The sequence below is a fragment of the Leptidea sinapis genome, chromosome 34 (genome assembly GCF_905404315.1).
Source record: "Leptidea sinapis chromosome 34, ilLepSina1.1, whole genome shotgun sequence".
Classification (NCBI taxonomy): domain Eukaryota; kingdom Metazoa; phylum Arthropoda; class Insecta; order Lepidoptera; family Pieridae; genus Leptidea; species Leptidea sinapis.
This window is the reverse complement of record NC_066298.1, coordinates 2,525,868-2,545,467: the sequence shown is the minus strand read 5'-3', so window position 1 is coordinate 2,545,467 and position 19,600 is coordinate 2,525,868. Positions and strand designations below refer to the sequence as shown.

Genomic DNA, 19,600 nt, shown 5'->3' with positions numbered 1-19,600 from the left:
AGCTAGTTTTATGTATCAAATAATTAACACATTTTTGCGACGCAATGTTATCTTAGACACACAGGACAGATAAGTATAGCAGTAGCTATGGAAAGCGATCATCGCAGCCTACACTCTATTGGAACAATTGAGGAATCACATGAGCTTTGCCGGTCTCTTAGTGTAGGCGTTTTTTTCGAAGGTACCCAAGTGTCGTCCCGTCGAAACATTGCGCAAGCTAGTTACGTCCATAGCTCGGTTATATGAGTGTATTAAGCGCAGACTTGAACTTCTGGGAATTAAACTGCACAAGATTCTTTCTACTCCATTCCGTGACCTTTAATAAAAATGGAATCGATAGAAGATACAGTTAGTGACAACATTTCTGACCTACGATATGAAATCCATTTTTATCATAGCTGTATAAGAGAAATTTAAAATAGAACGGCGATGGTCCTTCGAGCAGGAATGAACTCGGCTGCTTTTGACATATTAATGCTAATAACTAACTTGTAGTGTCTGTAGAACACTCAGGTCTGATGGGAAGCACGTTGCTGGGCCAGTCACACACCATGAGCTGCGGGTGGTACATCAGGCCGGGGGGACAGTCCTTCAGCACTGTGTGGGGCTGCTCGGGGTTGGCTGGGTCTGGCGTGCACTCATAAAACTTGGAGCAGTCGTGAGGATGAGGGTTGTTCGGGTGACTCGAGTTCAAGCATTGGAACGGCGCTGGAAATAATTTATAATATAAAAAGGGATCTTATAATTTTGTATGTTTGTAACGTGGAATACTTAGATTTATTTGCAAGCGTGGTTTTATACTACCAATCAATTAAAAAGTATGAAAATTTAATAATGCTTAACTAGAGGTGATTTTAGTTCAGCAACAAATAGTTGATAATAGCCAGCCTCATTCGTCCGACATGGTGCCAATGTTTTTAAACAGAAATTGAATTAAATAGATTAAAAGAAGAAACACTTTACCACAATCGCAGAAGACACGAATCTCGAAGTCAGGGCACAACTTCTGTTTCTCTTCACAAACGAGACCCCTCTCCAAGCTACACTCTACGTTGAGACCGGTTTCCTTTGGACTCCTGTGATCTCCAACGGTTCTACATTCGATAGTCTTCATCTGTTCCTTGCTACACATCGGCGATGCAGCCGCCTATTTCATAAAACAAATAACATTGAATATTATTTTACTTTTTATATATCTTTTCGCAATTCTATGAAATGATATAGTCTACATTTTTAATCAATTCCTTCTTACAAATATATCACGTTCCATTTTTGCCGGCGTATGCGTGTATTAAGTCTACAAAATATGTTTCTTTATAAATAAAAACAATGAAATACATACAAATTCATTAGGACGAGGCAAAGGCTCGACGTCAAGGGCCACTGGAGCTACAGTTGTGTTAAAATCTGGCGCGTTCCTGTTGAACCATTGACTCCAGCCAGGGTTGCAGCGGAAGGCTTCGTCGTGCGGCGTGGTCTCTGGGGCTGACGTTGGACCGGGACTTGTCTGTCAAACAAGTGTTTTCTTCAACATAATTATTTACTTGATACCAACTCAAAGAAAATATTGTAACGTTACTTTCAGTTCAGATTACAGTGTTCGAAAAAATACCAAAATAATTCCACAAATCATTTATAATACGTCCCAGCAGTCAGTTTAATTCTTCCAAATAGGTAACTAATACTCATACTCATACCAATAGCTCATAGTAATACTGAAAACCATTTTCAAATGTATCGCTTGATATATCGCAGTGAATGTTCACTTCATCACTCAGTTACTAATTGATTGGCGGTGAATGGATCAACTACGCCTCTTATTATTCCCTTAAGGATTATTCTCCTATGATACCGAATAATGTATCTATATATATAAAAATGAATTGCTGTTCGTTGGTCTCGCAGCAAATTTTGGTCTTGAATTATTTGTGGAAGTCCAGGGAAGGTTTAAAAGGTGAATAAATAGGAAAATGTTCGGAATTAAATAAAAACAACAATTTTGTTTTTCCTTTGATGTGTCCCCCGTCGTCCGATATTTGTTTTGTATGGACATATTTGTATATATATATTCTCTATGAGAGAAATTATTGACGGTTCTGCTGTGAAACATTACAACAACAGGAAGCATAGTTTACGAAATAATTCTTGATGTTATGTTATATTATGGACAAATTAATAAAAAAACATTATTTTATTTATTATATACAGTACAACGTCTGTCGGGTCAACTAGTAAATAATAAACAAGAAAGAATAATCTGTCGCTTATGTAACATCAGTTCTTCAGTGTAAGTTATGTCAGATTTGACCTTAGTCAAGGTCGAGATCCCCTTACGCCGGTACCTATCGTATCGAAGTCGTAGTGACGTTCGAAAATATATGCGTCAGTTTTATGATATCATTTGCATGCAACCCCTTTAATTTTAGTTTACAATATTTGCTTAACGAACAAATAATTATCATTAAGTATAGTTTTTATGATACTTTTGAGCAGCAGTTGATGTTAGGGCTTCAGAATTATAATCTCTCTAATGATTATTGAAAAGGATTCGTATGTCAAAAGTATTTAATTAACAGTTACCAGCGGGAGGCTCCTTTCCACAGGATGCCGGCTAGATTATGGGTACCACAACGGCGCCTATTTCTGCCGTGAAGCAGTAATGTATAAACATTACTGTGTTTCGGTCTGAAGGGCGCCGTAGTTAGTGAAATAATTGGGCAAATGAGACTTAACATCTTATGTCTCAAGGTGACGAGGGAAATTGTAGTGCCGTTCAAAATATTTGGGCTTTTCAAGAATGCATTGTAGGGCAGGGCGTATTAATTACTATCAGCTGAACGTCCTGCTCGTCTCGTCCCGTATTTTTATAAAAAAAACATAAACTGTTCTTGTATTATGTTGATGGCTAATAAAAAAAATAATATCTGTTAAATAAATTCCAGAATCATAAACCCTCATCTAAAAATATATTAATATCTCACCAGAAGTGTGGGACAGGGCTGTCCACTGCATACGCGACTTTTCTTAGAACATCGACAGGTGTGGCACGCGTCTTCTTCCAGGATGTCTCCTTCAAGGATGACCTTTCCATCCGGTAACGTCATGCACACTGGCCGACACTTGGCACGGGGAACGCACTCCGACAAAGAGCTGTTTAAGTACACGCTGCCTTCGGGACAGGTCTTGTTTTGTTTGCAACCTAGACAGATAGAATACAAAAATTATTATCAACAAATGCAATAAAACGACTTAAACCTAAGTCGGTGTGAAGCACTAACAATAGTGTCCTAAAGCAAAGCTTTCCAATAAAGAGGTAATGGTAACCGTTTGGTGGTCTCAGCATGGTGTTATTAACTATCTGGTCAAGCAATAACGGCAGATGACTACTGTGCAGAACCCCTAGCAATGATAGCAAAAAATAGCAGTGAAACAGCGCCCACTCGTGAATCTTCACCATTATTGCTCCATGATAACGGAGACCTCATACAGCACGAAAACTGTTTTAACAGGAACTGCAATTAAAAACCATTCGTCACCCTCAGTATTCGCCAGACCTTGCTCTAACGGACTTTTATTTTTTTCGAGATTTCGACAACTTTCAACGCTATAAAAAGTTTTCTTCTTAGGAGACAGTACAAAATGCTTTCACACAGTTTGTCGAATCTAGATTGCCACAGTTTTATTACAAAGCTATAAATGACCTTATATATAGAATATATAGATAATAATAGTAATTACTTTGATTAAATAAATATGTTAAATAAAAAAAAAAGAATTTCAATTTATCAGGACAGGATAAATCGGCAATTTCATACTTTAACCCCTAATATTTCCCATAGGGACTGACAATAACTTAACATGTTGTGAAGCTACATCAGTTTGTAAATGGGGTTTTGAAATGATGAAGAGAAGTGATAAGAAACTCCCAGCCCTACTTTTAAATCATATTATAACAACTTTGCCTACTTATTATAAACGTTTAGGTGGCCTGCGCAGAAACTGACAAGAACCATACATCAATATCCTCCATATAATCTACCATACTATAGTAATCTTTCATTGTCAAATAAGGTTTAATATTTATCTTGAATTTATGTTCAGTGAGTCCTGATACACTGTCTGGTATTTTATCGTAAAATTTAATACCTATGACTCTAGCTAACTTATTAAACGCCACGTACAGTTTCTTTCTTCTTGAATGTCATATGTGATTTTTATATGATGAAACCTTTTTATAATTAGAAGAAAATTGATTGGTTAAAAGGCTAATTACCTTCCACACAAGTCTGGTGCTCACACACCGCTTTGATATCCGGATAGTCGAGGGTGTTGTCACAAGTTTCTGGGGGGCACGCCGATATACATTCTCTGTAGTTGGAGCACTCCTCATCACACTGCATGGCTGTTCACACAACTATATTAGTATATATTTTGCTAGACAGCACGGATACACACGATTAGCAGCTATATTATTTCTTTCATGCCCGTATGGGAAACCAATATCATACGTACTAGATCTAAGACGGAATGTAAATGGTAACCAATGTTTAAAACAACTGCAACAATTTTTTATAAGCGAAGATGGAGCGGAAATAGCTATTCACCCACAAAGCCAATAGTCATCAATTTGTAGCCATCGAGCGAATATAGTACCTAACGACTATATATGTTACAATTACTTTTGACACCTCCTTACCAGTCATCTTCAGCACACAAATTCGATTGCATTATCACAATTGCAGATAATGCGGCAATACCAGAAATTGAATGCACATGGTATATTATATATTTACTTAAAGATTTGTTTTTATAAAACTAAGAGACGAGACGAGCAGGACGTTCAGCTGATGGTAATTGATACGCATTACAATGCAGTGCCGCACAGGATTCTTGAAAAACTAAAAAATTCTGAGCGGCACTACAATTGGGCTCGTCACCTTGAGACATAAGATGTTTAGTAATTTTATTAGCTACCGCGCCCTTCAGACCGAAACACAGTAGTGCTTACACATTGCTTCTTCACTGCAGAAATAAGCGCCGTGGTGGTACCCATAATCTAGCCGGCTTCCTGTGCAAACGAGCCTCCCACTGGTAAAATCCTAAAATAATTACAATTATAGATGATCCGGCCTTTGATTTTATTTAATATACTAAGATATGCGAAAATACGACAGTCGTATAATATAAATGTTCTCACGACAAAGTTTGTCTGTTCTCCAGCGCACGGGTACGCCACGGGCGGCGCACGCCTGCCCGTACGCTGCGAGTGCGGTGCACGCACACTCGCAGTCCCCTCCGGCATCGCACGCGCACGCGTCCCTCGTGCATCGCTGCAAGTATCCATCCACAGGCACTTCGGAGTGGCACAGCGAGAATGGATACTGCTTCAGCAGACCGCACGTTCCAGATGCCCACTGCTTGCGATGAGGACGCTCCACGCAGTGATCCTACATGAGTTATCGTTGCTATATTATACGCTTTTTAATAGTTCCGTTAGTTTACCTGTAGGTAAATATCTTAGTAATGTGTAACGGAATCTTTGGACATGATTTGATGAAGTGATTTGTGTTACGAAAATGGAGGTTTAATTTTCTAAAAAAGTGTTTTTTGTAACTATTATGTTTTTAATTAAAATTTAATTTCTACTGTTCTAATTCTGAAAAAGCAGAACTTTTAAAAATTTTGCGTAGAGAGTCGCTGCATCTTATACCTTCATAAATGAAGAGAATAAGATATCGAGTTTATTAGTGGAGGCTTAATGAAAAAATCCAAAACTCAGGAGAAAAGCCCTGATTTCCATTGAAAACCCCTGAGATGTTTTACAGTTAGAGAATTTTCTTTGATACATTAAAATTTTCAAAAGCGACACTTTTCCGGCTCCCATGCACTTTAAAAGAGATCTTTAAAATGTAAGAGATTTGCAAAATCCTGAGCAGATTCCAAGAGTTCTGATATCTCAAGAGAAATCCTGAGATATTGTAACATTATGTATCTCCACTACTATCAACAAACCAATTATATTTACTATAAGATGCGTTTGATAAATAATAGAAATGGTGAAAATAATTCTAAGTAATGATAAAATTAACAAGAAAACATAGTTTCTATCAACTTATAAGAACAATTTCGAGATTATTATAAAAGAAACGAAAAGTGAAAAAGAAATAGGTACTCACCGTACTCTCCTTTGGCTTGGGGCAGGTTGGTTTTAGTTTCCAAGAGTCAGCGAAGAGTAAAGGAGACGTCTCGGCTAGACCACCACCGGATGGAGTCTGGAAGTCATCTCGCATATCTGAATTGAAGTTGCCGCACAGACCCCGCACCTTAAATTACAATAAAAAAATAAAGAAACTTTGAAATAAGATAAATAATAAACTTAGAAGATGTGTAGCAGCACAGAGAATGCGATTCGAGTATAAAAAATTATACATTCTGATAGGACTCCATAGAACTAGAGTGCACGTTTCTATTGGAAAATAACGGTGAATCATTTATTAGCGACATAATTCATTGTACAGTATTTACTATATTATAAATATGTGCAGTAGTATTCTATAAGCAAACAGCAAAATACCACTAACTTACTTAACGAATCTAAATGGACAATTCTCTTTAATTATATTTAAATTTTAAGAAGCTTTTAATAAATCTTGTTTTGCCAGAAAACATGTAACAAAATTTTAAGGTATCAATGTAATCGGCCATTTCTGGCATGCAGAATAATTATTAAGTATTAATACATTTTTCATTTCATTTTATTCATTACAAAATTCTTGTTATTATTATAATTCATTTAACGTTTATTATAGACTGCTGACCCGGCAAACGTTGTTTTGCCATATAAATTATTTTTAGAGTTAGACCGTTTCTTGGACATTGCTATATTTTTCTAAAATAAACGTAGCCTTAGTTACTCCTTATTACATCAGCTACCTGCTAATAAAAGTCGCCGGATTAGCCGGAACAAACAGACAGATAGACAGACAGACAAAAATTGTAAAAAATGTTATTTTGGTGTATGTACCGTATATATATTCATAATATACATTTAGTAAAAAACGACTATTTCAATATTACAAACAGACACTCCAATTTTATTTAAATGTATAGATAATTCACACAATATTTTTATAAATTATAGCTTATATGTTATTCTGGTGTGTAAGCTATATTATTGCAAAGTTTCATCAAAATCCATTCAGTAGTGTTTGCGTTAAAGAAGCTCAAACATACATCCAGACATACAAACTTTCACATTTATAATATTAATAGGATTATATTCTAAGTGTAATTTTATTTTAATTTTAAAATCTTAACTAACCTATATAGGTATTCTGGTATTTTTTATATATTTTTTCTTAGATTGTATTTATCTTGGCCAATAAGGTAACATAAAATTTCTTATTTTATGAACATAAGTCGTTAATCAATTTGTTGATAAATTGACGAAAATTTAACAGAAACACAGACGGCATGGTCAATGCTGTTTTCGCGTACTTACTCTATTCCTCCATGCCGAGTCGAGTAGCACGTAAACACGCGAGCCTCCATCCCACTGCACGGTCACACCCGCAGTTGGTACGTCCAAGAACGTAAATATGCCCGCCTTACGCAATTTTATACTAAAATTAACAAAGTACAAAAATTTATAAGCAGTAGATATAGCTGTCGATATATGTGTGTGTGTTCTTATATAAATCCATAGTAGCCAATAGTGATTGTTTACGGAATGTTGTGATTATCACTTTGACCATCCAACAACGATTTGATATGATCACTACGTGACCAATAAGCATTCAGTAGGTGTACATAGTTAAAATGTTGAAACATCTCTCACAAACTCTGAAGAGTTTATTCTGTATTAAATATTCGTAGGTATCGAAAAAATATCCTGGCCGAAGCGAAATTTAATCCAGGGAAAAGAATATACGTCCCAGAACCATGTCACTGGTAAGATTTTAATATTGAGCAATATTTGAATTATTAGAATAATCGGGTTTGTAATGTAATTTGCGAAATTGAAAATAAAATAAATAATATCGACACACTTTTACAGAAAGTATCATGCCCCAAACTAGGCATAGCTTGTAATATGACTGCATGACAACGATATATTTAATACTTTTAATACTGTGCCTATCGGTGGCAGGTCCCAACCATGGTTTGACCGCTCCTGCAAAATGGCCTCTCGCCAAAAGCAGGAGTGCTATCAGGCTTGGGTCAATGCGGTGGTATCTAAGGATGTGAATTCCAGCGAACTTTAAAAACACTTCAATCATGCCTCCATGTCCTTCAAAAGAGTTATTGCTGACGCGAAGTCGAAGCACATTGGCAGAATTGGCGAGAGACTTGCCTTGCCTTCCCTCGGGAACTCGTGCGTTCTGGTCGCTCGCCAAGGCTGTCCAAGGAAACTTCTGCCAGCCAGCCATTCCGCCACTGCACAGGGATGATGACTCGCTGGCCCATGACGCGAAAGAGAAAGCTGATCTCCTGGGCTCCCTCTTTGTATTCAACTCGACTCTGGATGATCAAGGTGCACCACCACCGCATATTCCGCGGTGCGAGTCATACATGCCGGAGGTAAAAATCCGGCATGGTGCCGTGCTTAAGGCGCTTCTCACCTTGGACATTCACAAATCGAGCGGGCCCAATTGTATTCCCCTGATAGTGCTGCGGACATGTGCTCCGGAACTGGCGCCGGTCCTAACCCGTCTTTTCCGGCTCTCCTACTCATCAGGCGTAGTCCCGAAATTATGGAAGGCGGCTTTAGTGCACCCGATCCCTAAGAAAGGTGTGCGCTCAGATCCGTCCAACTACCGCCCCATTGCCATTACCTCCACTTTGTGGAATAAACTACCGGCAGCGGTCTTCCCGAACAGATACGACTTAGGGACCTTCAAGAAAAAAGCATACTTAAAGCCCACCTTAAAGGCCGGCAACGCATTTCTTGACACACCTGTTGTTGCGGATGTCCATGGGCGGTTGCCTCACCTCTCCCAATCCCGTGAGCCTCTTGCCCGTTTGTCACCTCTCATATAAAAAAAAATACTTACTTAATAATACTTACTGAAACATACATACATAAATACACATCCATGTCTCGGAAAGAAATATCTATATTTATCTCATAAATGTTTGCACTAGTTCTTTTGCCAGTAGACATTAAATTTTGCAATGGGTAAACTCATTACATATAAGTTTCGGTTTTTGTTTGTTATTGACATACCGAAGTGGCACTTTGTGTCCTATGGATAAAATATCTTTGAATCTTTACCGGGATTCAAACCCGGGACCTCGCTACCACTGGGCTATATATTATAGTACTGGCCTGGTTTAAAGACTCTAATTTTTAATCGTACCGTTTGTTCTCTTGTTTTGATAGCGGGGTATTGCTACTCAGCGCGACAGCCTCGTCAGAATCTCCACTGGTCACACGTAGCGTCACAGCCTTGGAGCATGTTGCTCCGGTTGTACCACATGGAACGTTCTAGAAAACACAAATAACAGAAATTTTTGTAGTAGCGAGCGGCAGTACGCGAATGGGCCTTGGTAAACTTCGCTGACGCAATCTTATCATAAATGGACTTGGAATTGGAGATGGAAGGCGTTTGTTTTCAGTTTGTAGGAGCATGTTGTTAAAAATGGATTAAATGGAATTGCATGTGGCTGTCTGGCATCTGATATTGAAAAATTTCAGTACGGAACAAGTTAATCAGATTCACAAAATACTTTAAGTGCAAATGCTCCGTCGTATTCTTCAGTTGGACGTGGGTGCGTCGAATTTAAACGTGGAAGAACGTGGACTGAAATACAGAATGTAGAAATAATAACATAAGTATAGTAACAAACTTACTTAGTTCCACCTTTCCCGTCCGTCAGTGTCTTGGCCTTAGGGCTGAAGAACCCGAAAAAAAAAATATCACACTACTTAGCTATTTAACTTGTGGGTATGAGGTCGAATACCAGTCTAACAAAGCTAAAACTACCTTTCAAGTTGAACGATGTCGGAAGAAGGAATTCCCTACTAACTTTTCCTATTTAGGTACCTGGGTATAATTTTGTTTTTTGTTAATCTAACACCTTTTTTTTGTTTCTACGTGTTTGAGAGGACTCTTACTCCGAGAGAGAAAGGAAAATATGTACCTATGACTAAAATAAAAACGGCACGTGCGTAGCGGTGACCGATTGACAACGAACGATTTATCTACCTCGAGGTTTCCGCACGCCAATAGGAATGTATTAATATCTAAAGCTCGGAGTTACATACGCTTGACCAAAGATGAACCTCGCTCAGGTCGCCATCCCAACAATGGTTGTGATCGAACAAAAGGATAAAACAGTTGAAAAGATTCAAGCAGATCGTCATGCTACAATGGGTTTTATAGCCAAAAAAACAAAGATAGAAAGATTTTAAGCGAATGCTTAGGGATGTTAAGTTAACGCGGTCTGGGTTTCAAGATAAGCAAAAAAAAAATGAGACTGGAGATTTCCCCATCTATTTCGGAACTGGCAAATAAGATTCTGAATAGTTCTTAGCACGATTTATAACCATGGATGAAACTTGGCTTCATCAGTCACAAAATTACAGTCGACGAGACCATCATCTCCAACCTCTAATAAATTTAGTTCAAGGAGTCCTAAAATTCTATTCAATAAAATAATTTTCTAATAAATATTTTACATTGTTTATTATATGAAATTTTATATAATTACCTATATTTGGAATCGGTACTCTTCTTACACGTTGATAATATTATACTGAGGAATTTTTTGACTGAATACACAATTTGTTTTTTAAATAAGAGAGGCAAACGGGCAATAGAAATCCGCTATGAGGGGTTATGAGCTATGTTGCTGGCCTTTAAGTTGGGAGTATGATCTGTGTAAACTAAGTCCTAAGTTGTATCGGTTCGGGAAAACTGCAGGCGGTAAGTGATTCCACAACGTGGCTGTGCGAAGCAAGAAGTTCCTCGAAAACACGCGGTTGTGGAATGCCATTCGTCAACATGATGTGGGTGGAATTTCGCATTATGACGGATGAAATCTAATGTTGGGAAAGGTTCACCTGGGCTTCTACGTTATGATCGGGGTTCCAGGTAAAGATTGAGAGATGCGAAAGGAATTTACCAGGGAAGCTTATCAAGACCGTACTAAGTCGAGGTAAGTAGGTAATTGCTGTTCAACCCTTAAGGGTTCCTATAGGAGACTAACGTAATTATATGTTTGTAAACTAGATTAAACCCAAATTAATCAAATGCTGAGACAATAATATTATCAATGTCAAGTACGTGATATTAATAATTGTACAATAAAGTGAAAGTTGTTTTTAATCCGCGCGTACGTGTTGTGACCTAGATTTGTTTCTGTCTGTACATTAAATTCAACTTGTTATGTATCGGGGGCGTAGCTCAGATGGTAGAGCGCTCGCTTAGCATGCGAGAGGTACCGGGATCGATACCCGGCGCCTCCAACGAACCAATTTTTTTTAGCCGTCGTGGGATAGCTGGTCTGGTAGTACATAACGCTGCCACAACTTATTATACTACATATTTTATTTAACGCCATGCTAAAATTATTTAAAAAAAACTGAGGCCTAAACTTACAAGCCACAGTACAGAATTTTGTACTACATTTTTTTTAAATTTTCGATCTCTTCTGTTGCAACAACAGAGGAATCACAGGATCATTTTTCTGCTATTGCAAGTGGCTTTTCATTATATGAGACAAAGTGATGAGGAAGACGTTCAACTGATGGTTTTTGATACGCCCTGCCCATTAGAATGCAGCGTCATCGCAATTGCGCTCTTCGCTTTGAGCCATAAGATGTTAAGTCACAAGCCCTTTAATTTCACTAGCTACGGCGTCCTTTAAACCGAACACAATAAGGCTTGCACATTCTTCACAACAAAAAAAGAGCCGTAGTACATACATAGCAGAAATCCTATTCAAATAGGTAAGCCTGCAACTGGTAAAGTGAGTGTAGGCGGCGGATTACCATCAGGTGACACACTCATTTGTCCCCCCATTCCATTGGAAATAGATTTATATTATTTAATTACCATAGACAGTGACATTAACATAACAACACTTGGCAAACGTCATGACGCTACATCAGTTGGTAAAGGGGCTTTGACGTGGGGAAGAAGAACTGATAAAAGGCTCCCAGCCCATCTTTTAAATGATATGACAACTTAGCCTACTTTACATAATATTTTAGGTGGCCTGGGCAGAACCAAACAAGAACCGTTCATCATTATTCTCTATATAATGTATTAAACTTTAGTAATCCTTCTTTGTCAAAGAAGCTCAATAATACCTGAATTTCAACACTGAAGCCGTCTTTGCCCTCGATGGCTCCCTTGGCGAGCAGGTAGGAGCAGACTCCCTCGAAGTCGTACTCGGAGCCGTCGAAGGTGACCACGTGCGAGTCTCCCCAGGCTGCGCACACGCCGGCACATTGCTGCTGAGTGCAAGACCACTGGCCGCTCTCACACTTACTGCAACCAATATATTTGTTAAGTTACTGACAATAATATATACACTTCTTGGCTCGCACAGCCATTTTGTGGATTCAATTAAAGGCTGCAGTTTTACCAAGTCGATACGGCTCTGGAACCTTCATAGAGCATACTGTAAAAGCAGGCAACGCATCTTATGACCCCTGGTGTAGCGTATGTCCATGGCGGTTGGATACCCCTACCCCGTTTGCACATTTGCACGTTTGTCCCCTTTTATATAAAAATTAAGTATAAATTAAATGTTTTAATAATATTTTATAACGGCTTTGTCATTTTTCAAATCATATTCGTCGCCTCTTTTACAAAACATATTTCGTGGGTGTGTGGTCGACTAGGAACCCTCTGTTCCCCATACAAATTAATTGTGATGTTAGTTTGTTAAAAATAATCTTTGACAACACTGTTAGTAGAATGGTAGGTCTATACGTGATTGCCTATCTAGCAACGTGTAACGAATTCGTTGCCGACCTTTGAGTTGGATGCTTAAAGTTTGAACGTTCCTTAGTCGAATTGGTTCGAGAAATCTGCAGCCGGTAATTGATTCCATAAAGTGTCTGTGCAAGGCAAGAGATTCTAGCAAAACGTGCGTTGTAGAATGTCAGAAGTCAATACGGGTCGAAGTTGGCAGCTGGTATCACCCTGAACAACTCTGAGCACGCCCCGTGATATATGCGGTCGACGATGCAGGTAGAACCCACATCTCTACGTATCATATCCCAGAAAGGGGCAAAGGTATGTGAGATACCAATTTGTTTATAATTATAGGGCGAATAAATTTCGTTGCAATTATGACACAGATTACATATATTTTGTTGACACAGGTGAAAGGTAGTTTCGTAATGATTAATTACATACTATGTATGGTATATTTCGGCTTACGATCAGTAATTTTATATTGTACATAAACGGGGGCGTAGCTCAGATGGTAGAGCGCTCGCTTAGCATGCGAGAGGTACCGGGATCGATACCCGGCGCCTCCAAGATATTTTTTTTCAGCCATCGATGAATTAGTAAACATTTTGTCAAATATAAGGAATGGCTGAATTCAAAATTACTATATTATTATTATAATTACAAATAACATCATTGACTCGCCTTTTCTCGTTCAAAAACTTAATTTTAATATTGAATTCAAAATCACAATGGAATTTCTCTCTGTTAGTATACAAAAATAATACCTAGTTTAAACTATTTCTCGTAAGATATAAGTTTATAATAAACTCCCGGACTATATCACAAGCGTGTCAAATTGTAACACTTTTTAATATAAACTCAAAAGGTGGCTCATTGAGCGCTCGTTTTACTCATATAATGAATTTATAAATTAATAATTGAATTATTATGTTAAGTATGTATGACGTGTAATAGTATTTACGAAGAAAAACTTGAACTTGAACTTGTAAATGTAGACTATGTAAGTATGTAATGAGTTATCACATAGAAATTAAAATCTAGACATATTTAGTCAAACTTTAGCAAAATAAATGTACATTTTGTGTTAAAAAATCGTCATCAGAACATGATTAGTTAGAAATATATAATAAATTCACAGTGAAGTTATTTATTAAAAAATTTTTTTATATAGTTTTATTTTATTTTTTCTTTAAGTATTATCCAGATATTTAAATTTTGTTATATATAATAAGTAATTTGTGTACGCTATTGTATACTGTATTACTTAAATTTAATTTATTGTAGTTTGCTTGTGTGCCTAAATAAATACAGAAATGCTGCCAGTGTTCTTTTTAGTATATGTTTGTATCTAGCAACACTACGATTGCTATACATATATGAAGTGTTATAAAATTGTTTTATCAGATTACTTTACTGTATAATCCTATCTTACGATTATTTTTCTTAGTAATCTTAAGCAAGTCATAAAATTCTCGATAAAATAAATAATTATTGATTTTTTTTTTATGATTCAGCATTAATAAATACATACAACTTCAAATATTCACTCGTCTATGATCAAATTTATTTTTGTATCGCGATTTTAATATTATTCTATTCTGTGGATGACAGATACGCAATGGAGTTGCAAGAAGGCAATCGAATATAATCATTATTGTATTAAGATAAATTTTATGTAGTTCGATATATTTTGGTAGGTCTTAGAATCGGTTGTCATCTATTTTTTATACCCCAAAACTTTTAATTATTAAATCTTTTTTAATACTTTAGATGGCAGTACGTTTGCTGGGTCAGCTAGATATTGCTACCAAACTCCTCCAAAATGTCTGAAACTTTGTGTGCACATAGGGTAGGTCTGAGAATCGGCCAATATCTATTTCATATAGCCCAAAAATTTTCTTTAAATTTTTTTAATTTATTTGTATGGCAATGCAACGTTTGCTGGGTCAGCTAGTATTAAATATTATTTATTTTTATATTAATAAAAAGCGGTAAAAACTTCACTCACTTAGTCTTCTGTGAGCCTATTTGGCGTGATAACATAACCCTCGGTAACCCCTTCTCAGCCCAGTACCAGTGGTAATTTTAGACAAAACCTTTGAATTTTTTTGCAAAGTAGGTTCGTAGACGTATCCAAATCACGTGGGGAAAGAAACCAGAGCCTCCCGGATAAAAAGCAACGGCACCTGCCTTTGCGCCACCGATGCTCTACTCAAGACTGATTGTAGATTGGCGTTGTAGGTCTAAAAGCATAATATTTAAGGTTTCTACCGAATTTATTTAAAAGAGAATAGATAGAAAATACATTACAATACGGAGTCTGCGTCAACCAATTGTTGCGGGGGATATGAGCGTGGCGTCCATGACGCGAAAAAAATTAACCAATGACATCGTTTCCCGCCTTAAATAATGGTGTTGTGTAAATGCCCAGAAGCAGAAACTCTCATGATTTGGTAGCATTACACACAATAACATGCTTTTTAATATTTATATAAATGAAGTAAACTTAGTCAATAATTGTACTCACCGGTGATAGTTAATGTTACAGTGAGTTTTCGTTTCAATAACTGTTTGTTTTTTAAACCACTCAACGGAACAATTCGGAATTTTTGTCTGAAGAGTCTGTTCTGCACGTTCTGAACGCTGACCGAACGCGCATTAAAAGTCATTTTCTTAGTAGAGGTCACTTGACCGCTGCGCGATTCAAGGGAAAAGCATGGCAGCCGAGTTATTATTGGTCTATTTTCTTTAAATGTCTTTGTTTAACGTACCCACAACGTTAGACCAAGACAAGCTGGGCACTCACCACGTATTACATTCCTCCTGCATCTCATGTCCATCAGGGTAGCTCCTGCCGCCGTGGTGACAGGGGCAGCTTTGGGGCAACACGCACTTGTTGCTGCTGCTGTCCAATACATAGCCTTTATTACATTGGCAGCCCGGTCGGCATTCCTGTGTCGTCATTGAGGCCGGTAGGTGCATGTTCTGCGGGGATATTTAATTATTTAGTATCGAGGAAATATTGCGAATATAATTTTACGAATCAATGCTTTCATGGTGAAAACCTACCGGCTTCATTAACCCGGGTTACAGAGGTACTTGGACGACATTAAAAATACATTGTAAGCTCTTGATACTCGTAGTTTACCGAAAAATAATCTGGTTGAATAATTCTTCCGTTTTCGAATTTCTACTATTGGCAGCTTTTTTGCGTAACAATTTTTTTTAATTTACCCAATAATTCTTACTAAAGTTAAATTCGGTGAGGGACAAAAAAAAATTAAAACCAACAAAAATTGAAAATGCATTTTTAATACAGCAATGAAAATTTAAGATTCAAGTAATAAAAATATGAAATGATTTTTTAAATATTGGTTATCACCTTGCAGGTGAGTGGGCTGGCCACCAGACAGGTGGTGAACATCATATGGTTGGCAGCACTACAGTTAGAGCGGATGTCTTCAGCGGGCTGGTAGTTGAGAATATCCGTGTCCGTCGCTGGCACGCACTCCCAACGTGCGCCTACGCACGTACTGTTTAACAAAATTTTGTTGAGTTTATTGTTTTATCTACACCCATGCTTTAAATCCTATATTAAAGATTCTAAAACAGTCAGCTTTTTGCCAACATTAAAACACTCAATGTCCTAATAACCATTACATCATCCAAACGAGTCTTGTAATGAAATTCAGTACAGCATTATAACATCCGTTTTCATATTAACACTCCTTTGGATGATATTATGGTTACTAGGACTGGCTTTTTTAATATTAGCAGTAAGCCAATTGTTTCAGAATCTTTTATAGAGGATTCATATTATGGGTGTAGATAAAGTCTTGTATGCCAACTGTTGATAATTAGGTATTCAAACACTCATGTGATACTATTATCACCCTCGGCTTCGCCTCGATAAACCCATATTCGTGTTTTAATACCCCTTAGTAAACAACAGTTGCATAAATAACTATTAACTTGTAAGTGTTTAGAAAAAAAAGTGTGTGTGTACATTATGTACGCACGCAAGAAGTTATTCTTCTTTGGCGCAATAAAACAAAATCCTTATAAAATTGTAATAAAGAAGGTATTAAAAACAACCAATGAAAATATCATTATTCCGCATAATTCAGTTAAATAAAGTGTAATTAAATATTTTAATTAATGTAAAACAAAAAAATATATGACATTTATGATTAGTTAAGCAAAATACAAGATATATTATTAGATAAATAGAAATGTGAATAACAATGCATATTAAGATTTTTTTATTCATTTAATCTAATTAAGGATTTTATATGAAATAGATTTTTATAATGAGATGAACTGTGGATGTCAGGTACGCCACGATTTTCATGTAGCGACATTGTCATTGTATTAGCAACAGATTCTATGGACAGGGTTGTGGAAAGACACGTTATTACTACAGAGCGGAATGGATGCAGCCGGATTGGGAACTCTTAGATTTATGTCCGACAAGAGGGTAGTAGAAATTGTGGAAGTATTTTGAATAAAGACGCTAGACCATGCAATTTTCGATGACTTTCAAAGCTCATTATTTTCAAGTTACCTCTCCTCGTAGTCAGCTCCTGTTTAATGCCAAACCTTTACTTTTACTAGTTTTAAATAGTATCCATCTTTTAACCTAGCTAATAACTAGTCAGTAAATATAACACATACATTCGCAGATCAATTATTTTGTTGATCATTCCTATATATTATTTCCACGAAAAGGTAAATATTTAAATTGAAGTAGCGAGCGTGACTTTGAAATGACATACCAAAGCTCACGTTCTCTTCTGCCAGGTCGAACCTCTTTGTATCCAGGTTTGAACTCCATACCCTTGTGATAGCACGGGCACATTGCAACAGGGACGCATTCATTATTGTTATCCAAAACCTGCAACAAACATCCAAGAGTTGAGAAACAACAGGAAGAACTAGTATTTTAAATCAATTAATGAATTATGGTTTCTGTTCTGCCACTGTTTCTGTTCAGATGGTGGTAGCTACATGTTTATTGTCCTATTAATTTATTTATTTTTATTATTCGCCTTCTTCATATTTTGTTAGGTCCAAATACAAACAAAAACATTCAGCTAAATGCATGGATTTACAATACGTATAGATAAAGAAAGCGAGCGAGAGAGAAGAACATCTCTCTCGGAGTTACAGCAAAATAGAAAAGGTATGCGAATCTATTTTTACTGTTACCAATGTTCATTGGCGAGTCGAGCGAGTATCTCCTTAGTATTTTGTATTTTAAACTTATATTATATTGTAGTATAACATGAAAAAAAGTGCGTTAGATTGAACAGAATAAAAGATGTAAAGTAGCTTGATCCAAAGCGACAATTATGTGGAAATTGCCACAGCCTGCATCGGCATTCTTGGCGTCGATATGTCGAGTGACGTTCAGTTCCGTGGCCTTGGCCAAACTGGTCTCTAAAAAGCTTTGTGAACTCAGTAAGTCGAAATAGTACTTCACTAAAAGCCAGCGCCTACAACTATATAAGGCGCAAATTCGGCCTCACATGGAATATTGTTCTCACTAGGCGGGCGCTCCTCAGTAGCAGCATCTTCGATTTGACCGCATACAACGACGAGCGGATCGAATTATCGACGATCACGTCATCCCCGATCGGCTTGGTTCTTTGGCGGTGCGTGAAGGTGCACAGGGATGCAAAGAGAACCTGTTGGGGTTGTTACCAGTGGCCGAATTCCACCCCCGGACATTACGTCTAAAAACTAAATATCACCCGTATCACATTGACGTCTGGCATTCCACAACCGCGCGATTCGCAATAAACTTCTTGAGTCACACAGCCACTTTATGGAATCAATTATCGGCTGCTGTTTTCCCGAACAGATATGACTTAGGGACCTTCAAGAAAAAAGCGTGCTCCCAGGTGTTGCAGATGTCCTTGTGCGCTTGCCCCACCACTACCCATCAAGTGAGCCTCTTACCCGTTACCCCCTCGTATATAAAAAATAATTGTGTTACCTGTCCCGTGGGACAAGCACAGCCCTCCACGCAGGTAGGCTTGCACAGCTCTGTGGCTGTATGCGCCACGTCTGCACAGGTACGCAAGCAGCTGTCCGCACACACGGTGTACTCCTGACCGCCGCTGCAAGACATCTCTGCGAACAAACCACACCAATAATTGAAATAGTAGACAATATGATGACAATATTTCCGCTCAAGTTTCCTAAAACTCAACAACTACATTCAAAGCTACAACAGTTTTTTATGGATATAAAATATTTCTTTGACAACCGGCCATCGTTATGGTTCTGAGGAGGCTTTATCTTCTCTATTTCACCGCTCAATATATTGGTAATCTGAAATAGTTTGAGTTTAGAATGCTAATAACTTCTAGGTCATGTTAAAACGTTAGAAAGCTAGATAGATAAACGTTATATAGAACTGATATAGAAATGAGATAGAAAATATTATAAAAATACATAGTTGAAAAAGAAACGATCCGTATTTTGGAAAATCTATTGCGAACTGCGAATAAAAATAAATAAAAAATATGTTTTATTGCTGCCTGCGATTTCGGCTTATGCGCGCTTCCTCGAATTTTTTTCAAAATTTCGGTATTAGTTATCACGGAGGCCAACAGACTTCAATGCCCATGGAAATGTGTGTATGTGAAAAACTTCAAGATATT

At 37.3% G+C, this 19,600-nt stretch overlaps 1 protein-coding gene and 2 non-coding genes across 3 annotated transcripts in view; 2 read left to right on the top strand and 1 right to left on the bottom strand.

The window, feature by feature from the left end:
- LOC126974900 (hemocytin-like) overlaps nucleotides 1–19,600 on the bottom strand; it is an 83,849-nt gene that overhangs the window by 38,458 nt on the left and 25,791 nt on the right. The window contains exons 21-34 of the mRNA XM_050822621.1: nucleotides 18,931–19,067; nucleotides 17,708–17,826; nucleotides 16,315–16,465; nucleotides 15,739–15,917; nucleotides 12,317–12,497; nucleotides 9,360–9,487; nucleotides 7,502–7,622; nucleotides 6,177–6,323; nucleotides 5,198–5,447; nucleotides 4,274–4,402; nucleotides 2,982–3,199; nucleotides 1,343–1,507; nucleotides 964–1,147; nucleotides 490–708 (exon numbers count right to left, since the gene is read on the bottom strand). Coding sequence (XP_050678578.1) covers nucleotides 490–708; nucleotides 964–1,147; nucleotides 1,343–1,507; nucleotides 2,982–3,199; nucleotides 4,274–4,402; nucleotides 5,198–5,447; nucleotides 6,177–6,323; nucleotides 7,502–7,622; nucleotides 9,360–9,487; nucleotides 12,317–12,497; nucleotides 15,739–15,917; nucleotides 16,315–16,465; nucleotides 17,708–17,826; nucleotides 18,931–19,067 — 2,328 coding nt within the window. The remainder of the gene's footprint in view (nucleotides 1–489; nucleotides 709–963; nucleotides 1,148–1,342; nucleotides 1,508–2,981; nucleotides 3,200–4,273; nucleotides 4,403–5,197; nucleotides 5,448–6,176; nucleotides 6,324–7,501; nucleotides 7,623–9,359; nucleotides 9,488–12,316; nucleotides 12,498–15,738; nucleotides 15,918–16,314; nucleotides 16,466–17,707; nucleotides 17,827–18,930; nucleotides 19,068–19,600) is intronic.
- Trnaa-agc (transfer RNA alanine (anticodon AGC)) lies at nucleotides 11,398–11,470 on the top strand. The gene has a single exon. It is a non-coding gene; the product is annotated as a tRNA-Ala (tRNA).
- Trnaa-agc (transfer RNA alanine (anticodon AGC)) lies at nucleotides 13,426–13,498 on the top strand. The gene has a single exon. It is a non-coding gene; the product is annotated as a tRNA-Ala (tRNA).